This window comes from Otolemur garnettii, unplaced genomic scaffold (assembly GCF_000181295.1).
Source record: "Otolemur garnettii isolate 467f Iridium unplaced genomic scaffold, OtoGar3 scaffold00007, whole genome shotgun sequence".
In the NCBI taxonomy this organism is placed as follows: Eukaryota; Metazoa; Chordata; class Mammalia; order Primates; family Galagidae; genus Otolemur; species Otolemur garnettii.
This window is the reverse complement of record NW_003852402.1, coordinates 15,436,950-15,450,883: the sequence shown is the minus strand read 5'-3', so window position 1 is coordinate 15,450,883 and position 13,934 is coordinate 15,436,950. Positions and strand designations below refer to the sequence as shown.

The following is a 13,934-nucleotide window of genomic DNA, read 5'->3' as shown; positions in this document are numbered from 1 at the left end:
GGCCAGCCTGAGCAACATAGTGAGACCACATCTCTATAAAAAATAGAGAATATTAGCCAAGCATGGTGGCACATGACTCTAGTTCTAGCTACTCAAGAGGGTGAGGCAGGAGTTTGAGGTTTCACTGAGCTGTGATAATGCCACTGCACCCTACCTCAGGTAACAGAGCCCCTGTCTCAAAAGAATAACAATAATAATAATAATAATAATACAAACAACCCAGTTAAAAGATGAGCAAAACAGAAACCAAAACCAAGCACTGCACAAAAGTTTGGAACAACCAATAAACACATGAAACTATGTTCAACATTATTGTTAGGTAAATACAAATTAAAACCACTATGAGATAATACTACACACTGTTTACAATGTTTTAAATAAGAGACTGGCTTACAGACTGTCATGGAGGATATGGTACAACTAAAATTTCTATCCGTTGCTAGTGGAAATGTAAAGTATATATTCAGTCTGGAAAATTCTTTGGCAGGTTCTGGAAGTTAACTATGCCCTTACCAAACAACCTAGGAATTCATTTGTAGGTATTTACCCAAAGAAATGAAAACACACAAAGACTTGTACATGAATGTTTATAGCAGCTTTATTCACAATAGCAAAAACAGGAAACAGTGCAAGTATTCACTAGTGGCCAAATGGACAAATAAAATGTTTATTTGTACAATAGACTACTACTTAGCAATAAAAAGGAAATGAACTGTGATATACAAAATGATATAGATAAATCTCAGAAGCAAGCTAAAATAAGCAGATACTATATGATTCTACTTATTAATATATCAAATTATAGAAAATACATACCAATCTATAATGATGAAAAACAGATCACTTGTTCCCTTGGGCCAAGGGACAGAGAAAGGGATCTTTTGGTGGTATTAGAAATGTTGTAGATATTGATTGTAGTAGTGGTTTCACAGACATTTATATCTGTTAGATAGTGGTAGTAGTGGTAGTAGTGGTAGTAGTGGTTTCACAGACATTTATATCTGTTAGAACTCATCAATTTGAACATTTCAAATGGTAAAGTTTATTATATTCAATAATGTTAATAAAATAAATTGTGCAAAGGAAGGCAAAAAATAGTTAAATGCATAAAACTATTATTTTCAGTATTTTCTAAGCTGTTCAACATCCTTACTAACCTTTTTCATCTTGCCTTGTAAGAAAGCACTTCTTTGCTATTTTAACCTTACAATGCCAACTTGTGGCTTCTTAAGAAAGGTATTATCAAGAAAAGGCAACTTTGTAAGAAAGATTATGTCCTGGATAGTAAGAAAAGGTAATCATTGAAGACTGTATCGTTACAGCAAAATGGGGCAATAGAAGTAGAATGCAGCTCGTAGATTCTCTGTGATTGTACTGTGCATTAGTGTCACTAATAACTGAAAATAGTGAAAAGGGTATCCTACTTTGAACATATGTTTTACATGGGCAAGCTTTATAATATAATAGCCATACAACATTTTCTCAAAAACTGGGAACATAGCTAGTGAGCTATTCATGATTTTTATAAAAATGATGGGGTTCTGATGGCATTTTGAAGTTTAAATCATAATTTATAAGACATATTGATTTACACATTCCTAAAAACATATATGCATGTATTTTTCCACAAGTTCTTCAGAAAGTCTTTAAAGAAAAATTTCTGATGAGATCATAAGCACCAAACATTTTTAAAACTATTTTGCTATTTATCCATTCAGTGGTCAGTTGTAATGCCTGAGAATTACGTTCTGGGTCTGATAGCACAATTTATTGCAGGATTCAGTTTCTTTCACCATTGTTTAGAGGTACAGCCATTTATGCTTCCCTGCTGCATAATAATGCTTCTCTCAGGTTTCAGAAGACATGTTTGGCAGCCCAGTGGGACATTGCTTGAACCCTTGTCTCAAGCTGGGTAAAGTACACAATTGAAGCTGAAATTTCAACATAAATTTTAAATGATTTCATGTAAAAGGACAAACTTATTGTCAGTGAACTTTACCATGATCCCAGCAGCAGGAATCTTATTTCTAAAACAGTAAGTGATCTATTGCCAGGTATCCTGCCCAGTTTATTAGTTGGCACCAAAATAACATAAATTAATTGGTAAGTTATAGTGCAGACTTGATAAAAAGTTTCTGATCAGTTTGCTTACTTTTCAACTGAGTCTTGGTAAATAAATTTTTTTGGAGATTTAAACACAAATACATACTTTCATAAAAAGTATAAATGGGGGATGGCGCCTGTGACTCAAAGGAGTAGGGTGCTGGCCCCATATACCGGTGGTAGTGGGTTCGAACCCAGCCCCAGCCACAAAAAAACGACAAAAAAAAAAAAAAAGTATAAATGGGATTCTTCAATGTAATTTACTTGACATTTCTTGGGTGTCTAAAATGAGCTTGGCACTCACTATACTAGGTATATTTCTTTGGTACTCCCTACAGATTTTATTATTTCTTTCAATAGAAATTGTCAAGGAGGACCATGTGTTTGCTGCTTGAATAGTTTCTTTTCATTTCTGAATTGAAATCACCATTGATTTAATGACATGAGTATGGAGAACAAGTTAAGGGAAATAATATTGAGTTTTAGTATCGGCTCACTCTGGGCATAATTCCATGAAACTGTGTACATAGTTACTTTTTTTTTTTTTCTTGGTGAGATAGAGTCTCACTATGTTGCCCTCCATAGAGTGCTATGTATGGCATCACAGCTCACAGCAACCTCAAACTCTTGGGCTTAAGTGATTCTCTTTCCTCAGCCTCCCAAGTAGCTGGGACTACAGGCTCTCGCCACAACCCCCAGCTGTTGTTGTTGTTGTCATTGTTTAGCAGGCCTGAGCCTGGTTCAAACCCGCCAGCCCCACTGTATGTGGCTGGTGCCCTAACCTCTGAGCTATGGGCGCTGAGCCAGTACATAGGTACTTTGAGATGTGTAATGTTGTGTATATGGCAGATTAGAAGCAAACCTCAAACTACTTTCTTTCCCCTAACATTAAAATCTGTTCTTTTCAGCCTTTATTGGGGATGGGGGAGTTAAGAGGGTGGAGATACTTAGGAGAAGATAAATAGGTTCACACTGAAGCTCAACAGTAGGGCAAGCCTGAGTTTTCTGACGTTAAGGTCTCTGTGTAGGATTGAGTTTGTGCCCACATGCCCTGAAGACCAAAAAACTTCTAAGGACAGGTCTTTGAACCCCAGTGTGTTTCTAAGGGGAAAAGAGATTCTGATTTCATTTCCAGTTGACAGTGACCCAGTGTCACCCTTCCAAGGACCAAATAGGTGAAAAGGGTTATTGCTAAGGAGAGAAGAGCCCCATCTCTGAATGGGCTGTACCCTAAATTTCTTAGAGGAGGGGACCATGCTTTCCCCCTCTTTTATCTCCGATGTTTAGCACAGAATAGGTTTTTACTAACTGCTTGATACGTGAATAGTTAAATGAATAAATCCACTCTTCTCTGCTGTCACTTGAATTCATCTTTCTTCATTCTGTTCCTTCCCTTCTCTCCTTTCTTTTTTTCATTTGGAACTTTTGTAATAGTTGATTTCTTTTTTTGAAATCTCCTTGTCACACTATATAAGCTCTTGCCTGTGAACATTGGGTAGTGTTCTCATATTACCTTTCCCCAGAACCTAGAAATGTGCCTGGAGCATAGTAGAACCAAATACAGAATTGTTGGCTTGTGACATTAACCAGTAGAAACTAGTAGAAATGAAATTAATTATGTAAATCCAAAAGATTGAAATTATTTTAATTAGTATACTGAATGTAATTTTTTCTTCATAATGATTTTAAGTATTAGTGAGAAAAAACTGCTTTTGAAATTTGTTAATTATTCTGAGAGTATTGCTTTTGAAATGTTTGACCTGGAAATTTTCTTCATTTTAATTAGAGCAATTAATGTGTTTATATTCATTGCTACCTAATTATTTCATATAATAAAATGTTGCATTTTGTTTTCTCTATCAATGAAGGTACCATTGGATACAACCAGAGAAACAGAATTGACACTCTCATGTATCTACTAGCATATCCACAAAAACCTATGGTTAAAACAAAAACCATTGAACTGATAGAGTTTGAGAAATTGCCAGCTGGACAGAATGCGACAGTTGCTGTCATGAGTTATAGTGGCTATGATATTGAAGATGCTCTTGTTTTAAACAAAGCCTCCCTCGACAGAGGTAAGTGAATTTTCAAAGGTGTAACACCAAAGATGCCTTCTGTAGAATTAAACATAAGTATGATGACTATAAAAATCACTTGATATCAAAACATTAGTGCCACTTTCAAGAGATTTGAATTTTATAATATATAAAAAGGAGACACCTGTGTTTTGGTGTTGGCCTTTTTTTAAAAAAAAAAAATGAATGTTTTATTGAGTTAATCTGTTAACTATACTCCTTCGAAATCTTTTTTTCTTTGTTATTTATTGGTAACTTGAGGCATTCCCTCAAAGAAAAAAAGTAAGAATTTATTTATTTTCCACCAGGAATTACAATTTATGAAGTATTTTTTGTAAATATATTCAATATCAAACCTGTTTGAGAGGGTAGTAGCAATATTTGGGTATAACAGACTGTTTTTCATTTCTGTAACTCCATAATCTATTATACTGGGTTTGAGTGTTTTTTTCTTTTTAGCCAAATGTCAAAAATAAAAATACACATACACAAACTTTGACCTGTATTAATAGGTAGTTTTTACACTTTTCTTTCTCAATTTTTGACAGTTTACTTTTGCAAGTCACTATTTCATGGTTTGTTAGCTATCACCTGATCTGAAGTCTGACTTCTCTATTCATGATCTCTGTTTCTCTTTTCCTCTCTGGCATACCCACTATGCCTTCCCCTTCTCTCTTTGTAGTTGCTAGGCAGCCATAATAGTACTCCTAGACATGTGTCTTTGGCATTAATGTTGGCTGCACTTAATTTATGCCTCTTTTTTTTTCTCCAAATGACAACAGCCATGCTTTAAAACTAGTTGTTTTCTTTTCTGATCAACTGGTAACGTTTATGTGGAAATCTGAAGACTTTGTGATGTCTGTCACAAACTCCGCAGCCCAATTTAATGATCTGAGTTTACTGTCCCCTAGCTTTTAAGCTGCTACCTGTAAATAAAATGTCCATTTACACTTAAAACACTTCTTGATTTCAGGCAGTTCAGACTCACACTCCAGTGCATTGCAGTTAATGTCTATTGTATGAAATTTCAGGATCATGTAATGTTTCCAAACCAGCTGGCACTCTGAGCCAAGTTTACTGTGGCCGTACACAATTTACTAGGAGCCATAATGACTAAGACCTTACTCAAAGACAGAAACGTCTTCATCTGTCTTCTAGTTGTAGAAACTTGTTACTTCATTGCACAGTCACTTTTATATTTAAAATTACATTAGAGCAGTGGGATTTTATTTTGAAATCTGCTTTTACCTAATTGATTTTGTAAACTCACATTCTAAGATTTCTGCTTTTGGTAGGAAATTGTAAGTGAAGGATTTTACAGCCATGCCTTTCTTCATCAATAATGACATTTAATCCTGAGACATTTTTCTATTTAAGTAAGTTCTGACATGGTTCAGTGTATCCTGAGGAGATTAGAGAGAGAATCTAGTTTAAAATAACTGCTTTTCAAGGAAAAAAGAAATGTAGCCACAGAATCTTGGGAAATGATATTTAGTGCTCTTCTGGGGAACTCGGCAGCTGATGAATTTTTGTGAGGGATTCATTGGTTGGATTTTTCCCCCCTATCAAAAGGTTTTTCTTCTGTCCATTTTGCTTATTTCCTAATGTTTAGACTGTCAGTTGGTCTTAGCCTTATCCACTAAAATATATGATCTAAAAATGTAATTAAAGTAAACTCTAATCTTTACAGCAGAGACAAACTGTCTCTCCCACTAAAATTACTTGTTTCTCCTTTCATTGTCTTTATTTTCGAGAGAAAATTAATTTTTTGTTTGCTTATTTGGAACTTCCTCTAAATGCCAAGAATTAGAAAAAGGAAAACTTTCCAGGGAATGTTAGCAAAAGTTAGTTTTGCATCAACAGTCACTGGACTTGGTCTATTCCCAGCTCTGCTACCAACTTACTGGGTGACCTTGGCCATTTAATTTCTCTGGAACCCATTCATAATGCTTATAAAAGAGAGGGGTAAGCCAAGTATTTTCTAAGGTCCTTTCCAATTCTAATATTCTGTGGCTCTGTGCTCCAAAAGAATGATGGTGTCACTCTTAGATTTCTCTCACCTTTCTCCAACATGACAAAGGTGTATTCCATGCTGAAAAATGGTTATGGAGATTCTAGTGTTTATATGAACACTAAGTAAGGGAGGAGTCCTGAGCAATTTCTTCACATTATCAGAATCTTAACTTGGTTTGTACCAGTCTCAGATTATCCAAATGTAGAGCAATTTTGAGTTTTTTGGGTGGTGAAGTGGGGTGGATTGTTGAATAACACAAATGCATGTTTTCTTATAGTTTTGTATTACTTGTGGTTCTGATACCCATTTTGTTTTATTTTAGGCTTTGGGCGTTGCCTTGTATATAAAAATGCTAAATGTACGTTGAAACGATATACCAATCAGACTTTTGATAAAGTGATGGGGCCCATGTTGGATGCTGCTACAAGGAAACCCATCTGGCGACATGAAATTTTAGATGCAGATGGTATTTGTTCTCCAGGTGAAAGCCTTTTTAAAAAATTTATAATTTTTGGAATTATGAGTATAATTTAAAATTATTTTGGTAAGCAGAGCAGAAAAATATAGCAACCTATAATACCACTACCCGTCTGTACTCAACCAGTCTGGTCATTTTTGATGAATTTTCTTCCAGTCTGTTTTCCTATGCATTATGTTTTTGCATAGCAGTAATCTATGCTAATTATAATTCTCCAGTTAAATCATAGAAAAACTATTTTTAGAAAATACTTAGAATAGGATCAAGTCCCTGCATCTATATTGGTATTTCTTCATTTATGCATTTAGCTTACAAACTACTTTGGAATCTTCTTCCCTTAAAAAATGTGACTTTATTATAATTACAAACTTGTAATGAATTTTGTTGATACAGTCCATAGCCCCTGCTTTTATGGGTCTTACAGGATAGTGCAGGAGACTAGCATTGATCAAAGGATCACACACAAACATGTAAGGCCTGACAATTAAGTTTGCAGACTCATCCTAAAAAAAGTACTACATACCTCATTGCTAAATATCACTATGGTCACCTTTAGAGTACTCCCCTTGGAAAGCTATACATTGGCACCAGCTGTATACCACCCTTTAAAGCAATTTTGGAACTATTTTTCTGATGGCCATCAGAGCTGTCATTGTGTTACCCTGGCTGTGCTGAATCTCTTCTTTTCAATATTTTCTTTAACTTTGGATAAGGAAAAAAGTTTTTGGAGGCCGGGTCTGGTGGTTAGGAAGGATATACAAATAAAACTATTTGCTGGCTCACAGTGCCACGTGAGCTTATGCATTGTCACAATGCAAAAGCTTTGAGTTGTTGGTCAAGATTTTCAGTTATGATTTTCCTAACATTTGCTATGCCTCTCATAGTCAGTTGACAATTTTGACACACAATTTGACAAATTTTGCAATGTTTTCATCAGTTCTACATGTTATTGGCTGCCCTGACCTTTCTTCTATCAGTAAGATTTTCTCTTCCCTCAGAAAAACGTTTCATTATTCGTACACTGCCATCTTCTTCATGGCATTATCCCCATCAACTTGGACTAACATGTTACCTCTTTCACTTCCAATCTTGCCAAGTTTAACAAGAAATTTACGAATGTATGTTTGTTGCCCTATTAAGTCTGACATTCTCACAGCACCACACAAAACAGGCACCAATAATGAACACCACTCAGCAAGGTACCACCACATACCAATACAAACAACTGAGTTGTTTGTACAATGCTGCCTATGTAAGTGCACAGTGGCAAGTTCACAAACTTAATTGTCAGACCTCATATATCAGATTACAACCAGGTTAAGAAATTATATACATAGCTATGAGACCATCTTACAACAAGGGGATTTGACCTAGTTAGGAATGTCAGTGTAGCCTTCCTTAGGGAAGTAAACTAAAATCTAAAGTATTGGTAGGAGTTAACTAAAGAGATGTAGTGTGTATTCTGAGCAGTGAGAGACAGGGTGTGTATTCTAAGCAATGAGAGGAGCTTAGGCAGGTATCCTGGAGCTCAGTAGTTGAAGGATCTGAAAGAAGGCCAATGTGGCTAAAATGAAGAGTACAGAGGATCGTGGTGAACATGAATGGGGGTTGAGGATGATAGGGAGCAGACTAAGCAAGGCTTTGCAGCTGTGTTCCATTTTCATTATGATCCTAAAAGCAAGGATGTGATCAGATATGCATTTTTGAAATGATCGTTCTGACTGTGGTGTGGAGGAAGGATTAGGACACCAAAATAGAAGGTAGACCAAGCACCAGGAGCTGTGGGGAAGGTGGAAAGAACATGGTCATTGGGAGGGAAATCCACATGATGTTTTTGGGGTTGGCGTGTGAGTACTGTATCAAGCTGCGGTCCCACAAGGCACACAGTATGTGTGTTCCCTTCTTCTTTCTGCCTTTGTTTCTTGGGGAATTTCTGTCACTCTTAATACTGGTCAGTGTGGCTTTGAAAATAAGTGCTGTAATAGTACTAAAAGAAGTTGGTTTTTGAGCATACAATGAAGAAATGCAAAGCAAAAATGGAAATAATAGCAAACACAAAGAAATGTTTTAATTTCCTCATTGCCCAAGTTGGTGGTGACTCCCTACTGGTTGAAGTAACTATAAATAAAAATAAGTAGTGTAAACATATTCTAACACCCTAAGGGACATATAAAATTGCTATTTACTGAGATGATGATTCTATTAATGTGGTCCCCTAAAACATTTCTTAATTTTATGCACACTAGGATCTTTTTTTTTTTTTTTGAGACAGAGCCTCAAGCTGTCCCCCTGGGTAGAGTGCTGTGACATCACAGCTCACAGCAACCTCCAACTCCTGGGCTCAAGCAAGTCTCCTGCCTCTGCCTCCTAAGTAGCTGGGACCACAGGCACCTGCCACAACGCCTGGCTATTTTTTGGTTGCAGCCGTCATTGTTACTTGGCAGACCCGGGTTGGATTCGAACCTGCCACCTTAGGTGTATGTGGCTGGCACCTTAGCCACTTGAGCCACAGGTGCCGAGCCCACACTAGGATCTTAATCTGCGATTTTTTTTAAGGTCTTGCAAAATTGTATGTGGGTTTTGTTGAATTCCAGCTCTTAGTGTATAGATTCACTTAATTTTCTTTCATTTTTGGATTTCATGGACCAAGTCTTACTACATAGTTTTATGCCCCAGTTATTTTGTTTTTGTTGTTTAGAAATGAGGTCTTGCTGTGTTGCCCAGGCTGGACTCGGACTCAGACTCAGCTTACTGAGTCAGGACTACAGGTGCAAGCCACTATGCCTGGCTCCCACTCAGTTTTATATCTCACACAGATGATAGTGATATGCCTAACCATTTTCTTTTTTTCTTAGGTGAGAAAGTAGAAAACAAACAAGTGCTTGTAAATAAGTCCATGCCCACAGTGACTCAGATTCCTTTGGAAGGAAGTAATGTGCCACAGCAACCACAGTACAAAGATGTGCCTATAACGTATGTATTGATTAGGCCTTGGTAATACATAGAAAGGCTAGAAAAAGAGAAAGAAAGGGAGAAATTACAAGTTATGTCTTGGTGGGTTGGAGACCTAGAAATTGTAATTTAGGGTACTATTGTTGTGAAAACAGCATGGCATAGACTGTGGAATCATGTAGACCTTCTAACTTAGATTTCAAGTGTGGGCCGAATAGGCAGTGGTTCATGGTGGGAAAAACAGCAAGATAAAAGGCACATGGCATAAAAGTACCTGGGTTTTGGTAGATCAGTACAGCTTGCTGGGGATAGATTGTGGAAGACTTGGAAATTTATTCTGTAGAGCAGCAGGTTCTCAACCTGTAGGTCATGAACCACAGGAACTGTATTAAAGGGCTGCAGCATTAGGAAGGTTGAGAACCACTGCTGTAGAGAGTGACATGATTAGATTTGTATTAAAAAAAAATAAAGCATACTGGCCGTAGCATGGCATCATCAATATACTAGAATACAGCCAGATTCTAGTACTGGTTGTGCTATGTGTTTTCTTATATGGGTAAGTAAAGCATTTAAATTCTTTGAGTCCCAATTTTTCTTCTGTTCACTGAAAGATACTTATTAATCTCTAAATTTCCTCTAAGTGCTAAAATATAATAATATATGAAACTCAGTTAGCTAAGCCAATGATAGTCACCACATTTTGATATAAAAACCAAACTAGTCTGAACATGACAGCTCATGCCTATAATCCTAGCACTTTGGGAGGCTGAGGCAGGAGGATTCCTTGAAACCAGGAGTTCAAGACCAGCCTGAACAACATAGAGAGACTCCTGTGTTTTAAAAAAAAAATTACCCAACCATGGCTGCACATGCCTGTAATCCCATCTACTCAGAAGGCTGAGGTGGGAGGATCACTTGAGCCCAGATATTTGAGGCTGCAGTGAGCTGTGATTATACCACTGCACTTTAGCCTGAGTGGCAAAATGAGACTCCATCTCAAAAAAAACAAAGAAGAGGAAAAGAGAAAGAAAGAAAGAAACCAAACTAGAAAAGATAACAAGATATCCAACCTAGCCAAAGTGAACCAGGTTACCTAAGTTTAGGAAGTAAGGCTGGAAGTCACATAGGAAAACTGGATTCTTGAGCTATGAAGATAGTTTTAAAAATCCATTCCAGACACAGTTGTATCAGCCACTCTGCTGCTTGTGCCAGGGATACACAACTGAAATAAGCCACAAGCCTTGTTTGCAAAGAGTCCCATCTACTTGGCACAGATTGCCACACACAAAAATATAGTAATTATGATCATAATAGCTTAGTGGAGAACTTAACACTGTAACTGTTACTGTTCTAGATACTATGTGTGTGTTTGCTCAGTTAATATTCCCACCACCCATGTGAACTATGTTCTCTTAGTAGCTCATTAGAAATACGTGGAAACTGACTGGGCTTTGCGGCTCATGCCTGTATTCTAGCATTCTGGGAGGCCAAGCTAGGTGGACTGCCTGAGCCCAGGAGTTCGAGACCAGCCTGAGCAAGGACAAGACTCCATCTCTAAAAATAGCTGAGCATTATGGCAGATGCCTGTAGTCCCAGCTACTTGGGAGGCTGAGGCAAGAGGATCACTTGAGCCCAAGAGTTTGAGGTTGCTGTGAGCTATGATGACACAGCACTCTACGCAGGGTGACTAAAAAAAAACAAGAAAGAAAGAAATATGTGGAAACTGAGGCAAGGAGAGTTTAAGTAACTTATAAGGCTCATTTGAAATACGAGGTATAGGGGCAGAGCTAAGATTTGAACCCACATAGTCTGGCTCTAGTGTCCCATGCTTACCCACTGTGCTAAATACAGCAGAGTGTTGTGGGAGCCATGGATTTATCTCTGGAGTCAGAGCAACAAGGTGAAAATGGATAGTTCTGCTTGGGGGGAAGAGTCTGGACCCTTGCACTGAGTCCTACAAAACCAAAAGCTATTTTGAGATACAAAGGTGCTTTGTATTTTTGCTTTTGTATTTTGGGAGTATTAACTGAGCAAGCACATAATATCTAGAACAGTAACAAATACAGTGTTAAGTTCTCATTGGCTTTTTTCCTGTCCTGAAGGAATTTATCTTTTTCTATTTAAAACTCATCTCCTATTTTTGAGTTCTTAATTTTATCCACTTTTCTCAAAGACCTTTCCCTGTCTAGTTTTCTTTTTTATCCTCCCATATTTACAACCTGTTTTCTATTGATTCCTTCCCTACAAGCTAAAAAATGCACTCAAGTACGTCTTTTCTTTAAAAGAAAATAAAAGCTTTTTCTGGACTTGGTGTTCTTTTTAAGCTACCACTCTATTGCTCTTCCTTTCACTGTGAAAATCCTCAGAAAAGAGAAGTCTTTTGTTCGTGTTTCTACCTCTGCCTTCCACCTTCCTTTACCCTCTGAACTATCCTCCTACTTCATTCCACTGAAATGACTCCAGAAAAGCTCACCAAAGACTTCCTATTTGTTCAGTTCATTCAAGAAATATTTTTTGGGTACCAACAAATGTGTGTGCTAAGAACTATTCCAGGTGTAAAGGATAGTACGGTGAACAAAATTGGTACCAGTCCCTACCATATGGAGTTCATACCCCAGTGAGGGAAGATAAGCAAATCCACAGTTGGTCAGATCTGTCAAATTCAGTGGATTCTTCAATCCAAATCTTTCTGTAAGCTAAGACTTAGTCTTTTGTTTACTTTGTATCCCTAGTGTTTGCCATAGTGCCTGCCACATAGTTGATGAGCAGTAAATAAAATAGTTCTGGAATGAATGGGTGAATTTCATGTGGCCTTTCTATAGCATTTGACACAACTTCTGCCTGGGCAGTGGCTCTTACACCTGGTTTGGATGGGTTCCCTTGTCCCCAGCACAACAGTCACCCTCTTTTGCTGATGACTCCACGTAGACATCTATCTGGTGTTGGCTCCATACCAGCACTTGGATGGCTTTGCGGGAACCCCACAAAGACTCCTTCTCTGGGTCCCTCTCACTGACTGGCACCACCAGCAGCACAAACATGACTTCTTTCCTTTACCTGCCACGCACACCAGGCCTATAAGTCCTGTCTTCTTAGAAGCTCTCTTATCTTCTCCCTCTTTTCTGTTCCTGCTGTTGCTGTCTGGGTCTGGCCCTCTGTTCCTTCCTGGACTATTCATCTGCTTTCAGGCTTGTACCTCTCAGTTATGTCTGTGCTACTGTCAGGGTAATTTTTAAAAATTATTCCTCTGATCATGTTATTTTTTGAATAGATAGAGCAAAATGAGTAAATTTAATAAAACTTACAGTGGCAATATGGCTTGTGGGAAGAGCATCCTCAGCATGCCTCTCTAGCCTCCCAGTCACAGACTAGGCCTGTGTTTCTAGGAAGTCACCAGTTACTGTCAAAACAGACAATGGTAAGTCAGGCCTTGTGCATTTGCTCAGACTACTCCCTCTACCAGCTCAGGCTTCACCTCTGGGCATATGTGCTCTGTAGGAGTGCTTGGCAGCCAGTCCCTCTCTTTTGCCACTGTTATCCCTAACCCCCAGCAGAGCTAACTGCTGTCTCCCTTGGGCCTTTCCTATTCTACATACCATTAATGTCATTATCACATTTAGCCCCTCTCTTCCTTTAGTGGATTGAAAGCTCCTTTGGCACAGGAATTGTCCCTGTGTGTCCAGAGCCTACTAGGATCTGATGCTTAGTAGACTTTTTCTACTGAGTATAAAAAAAGTAGTTGACAGAAGAGTACATACAGTCCCCAAGTTACAAGCATCCAATTGACATTTGACTCACACTTACAAATGGAGGGTAATAGGTAAATATACTTGTTTCAGCTTATATACAAACTCAAGTTACAAACAAACTGTAGAACCTACATTATTTGTAATCCAAGGACTGCCTATAGTTAAAAAGAGTAGACTCCTTTTTTCCCTCCTCAAGCACAGAGTTTCAGGGAAAAAACTAGTAGAATCTTAATAATGTTTGTTGTGTAAAAATAGGTAAGAGGCAAAATGTATGAAAAAGATTAATAGTGGAAAAGCTGAGTAGGTAAAAGTACTATTATAAAAGTGATTAAGAACTTAGAGCTGAATTTGATAGACTTCATTTCCACTTGGCCTGAGGTGTGTGCCCTTGGACAAGTTATTTAACCTCTTTAATCATTAGTTTTCCCTGTCTATAATGAGAGAATAACAATATGAATCTATTGTGAAGATTAAATTGATTGTGCCTGCAGAGGATAGGACTATAAAAGGGAAGTTGTAAAATTTGAATTTAATGTTAAAAAAATGAAAGTCATTTTTCA

At 37.6% G+C, this 13,934-nt stretch overlaps 1 protein-coding gene across 4 annotated transcripts in view; it reads left to right on the top strand.

Moving 5' to 3' along the window:
- POLR3B (RNA polymerase III subunit B) overlaps positions 1 to 13,934 on the top strand; it is a 134,827-nt gene that overhangs the window by 78,050 nt on the left and 42,843 nt on the right. For all 4 annotated transcript variants that reach the window (XM_023509414.1, XM_003783280.3, XM_023509415.1 and 1 more), the window contains exons 20-22: positions 3,972 to 4,181; positions 6,518 to 6,676; positions 9,529 to 9,646. In XM_023509414.1, coding sequence (XP_023365182.1) covers positions 3,972 to 4,181; positions 6,518 to 6,676; positions 9,529 to 9,646 — 487 coding nt within the window. The remainder of the gene's footprint in view (positions 1 to 3,971; positions 4,182 to 6,517; positions 6,677 to 9,528; positions 9,647 to 13,934) is intronic.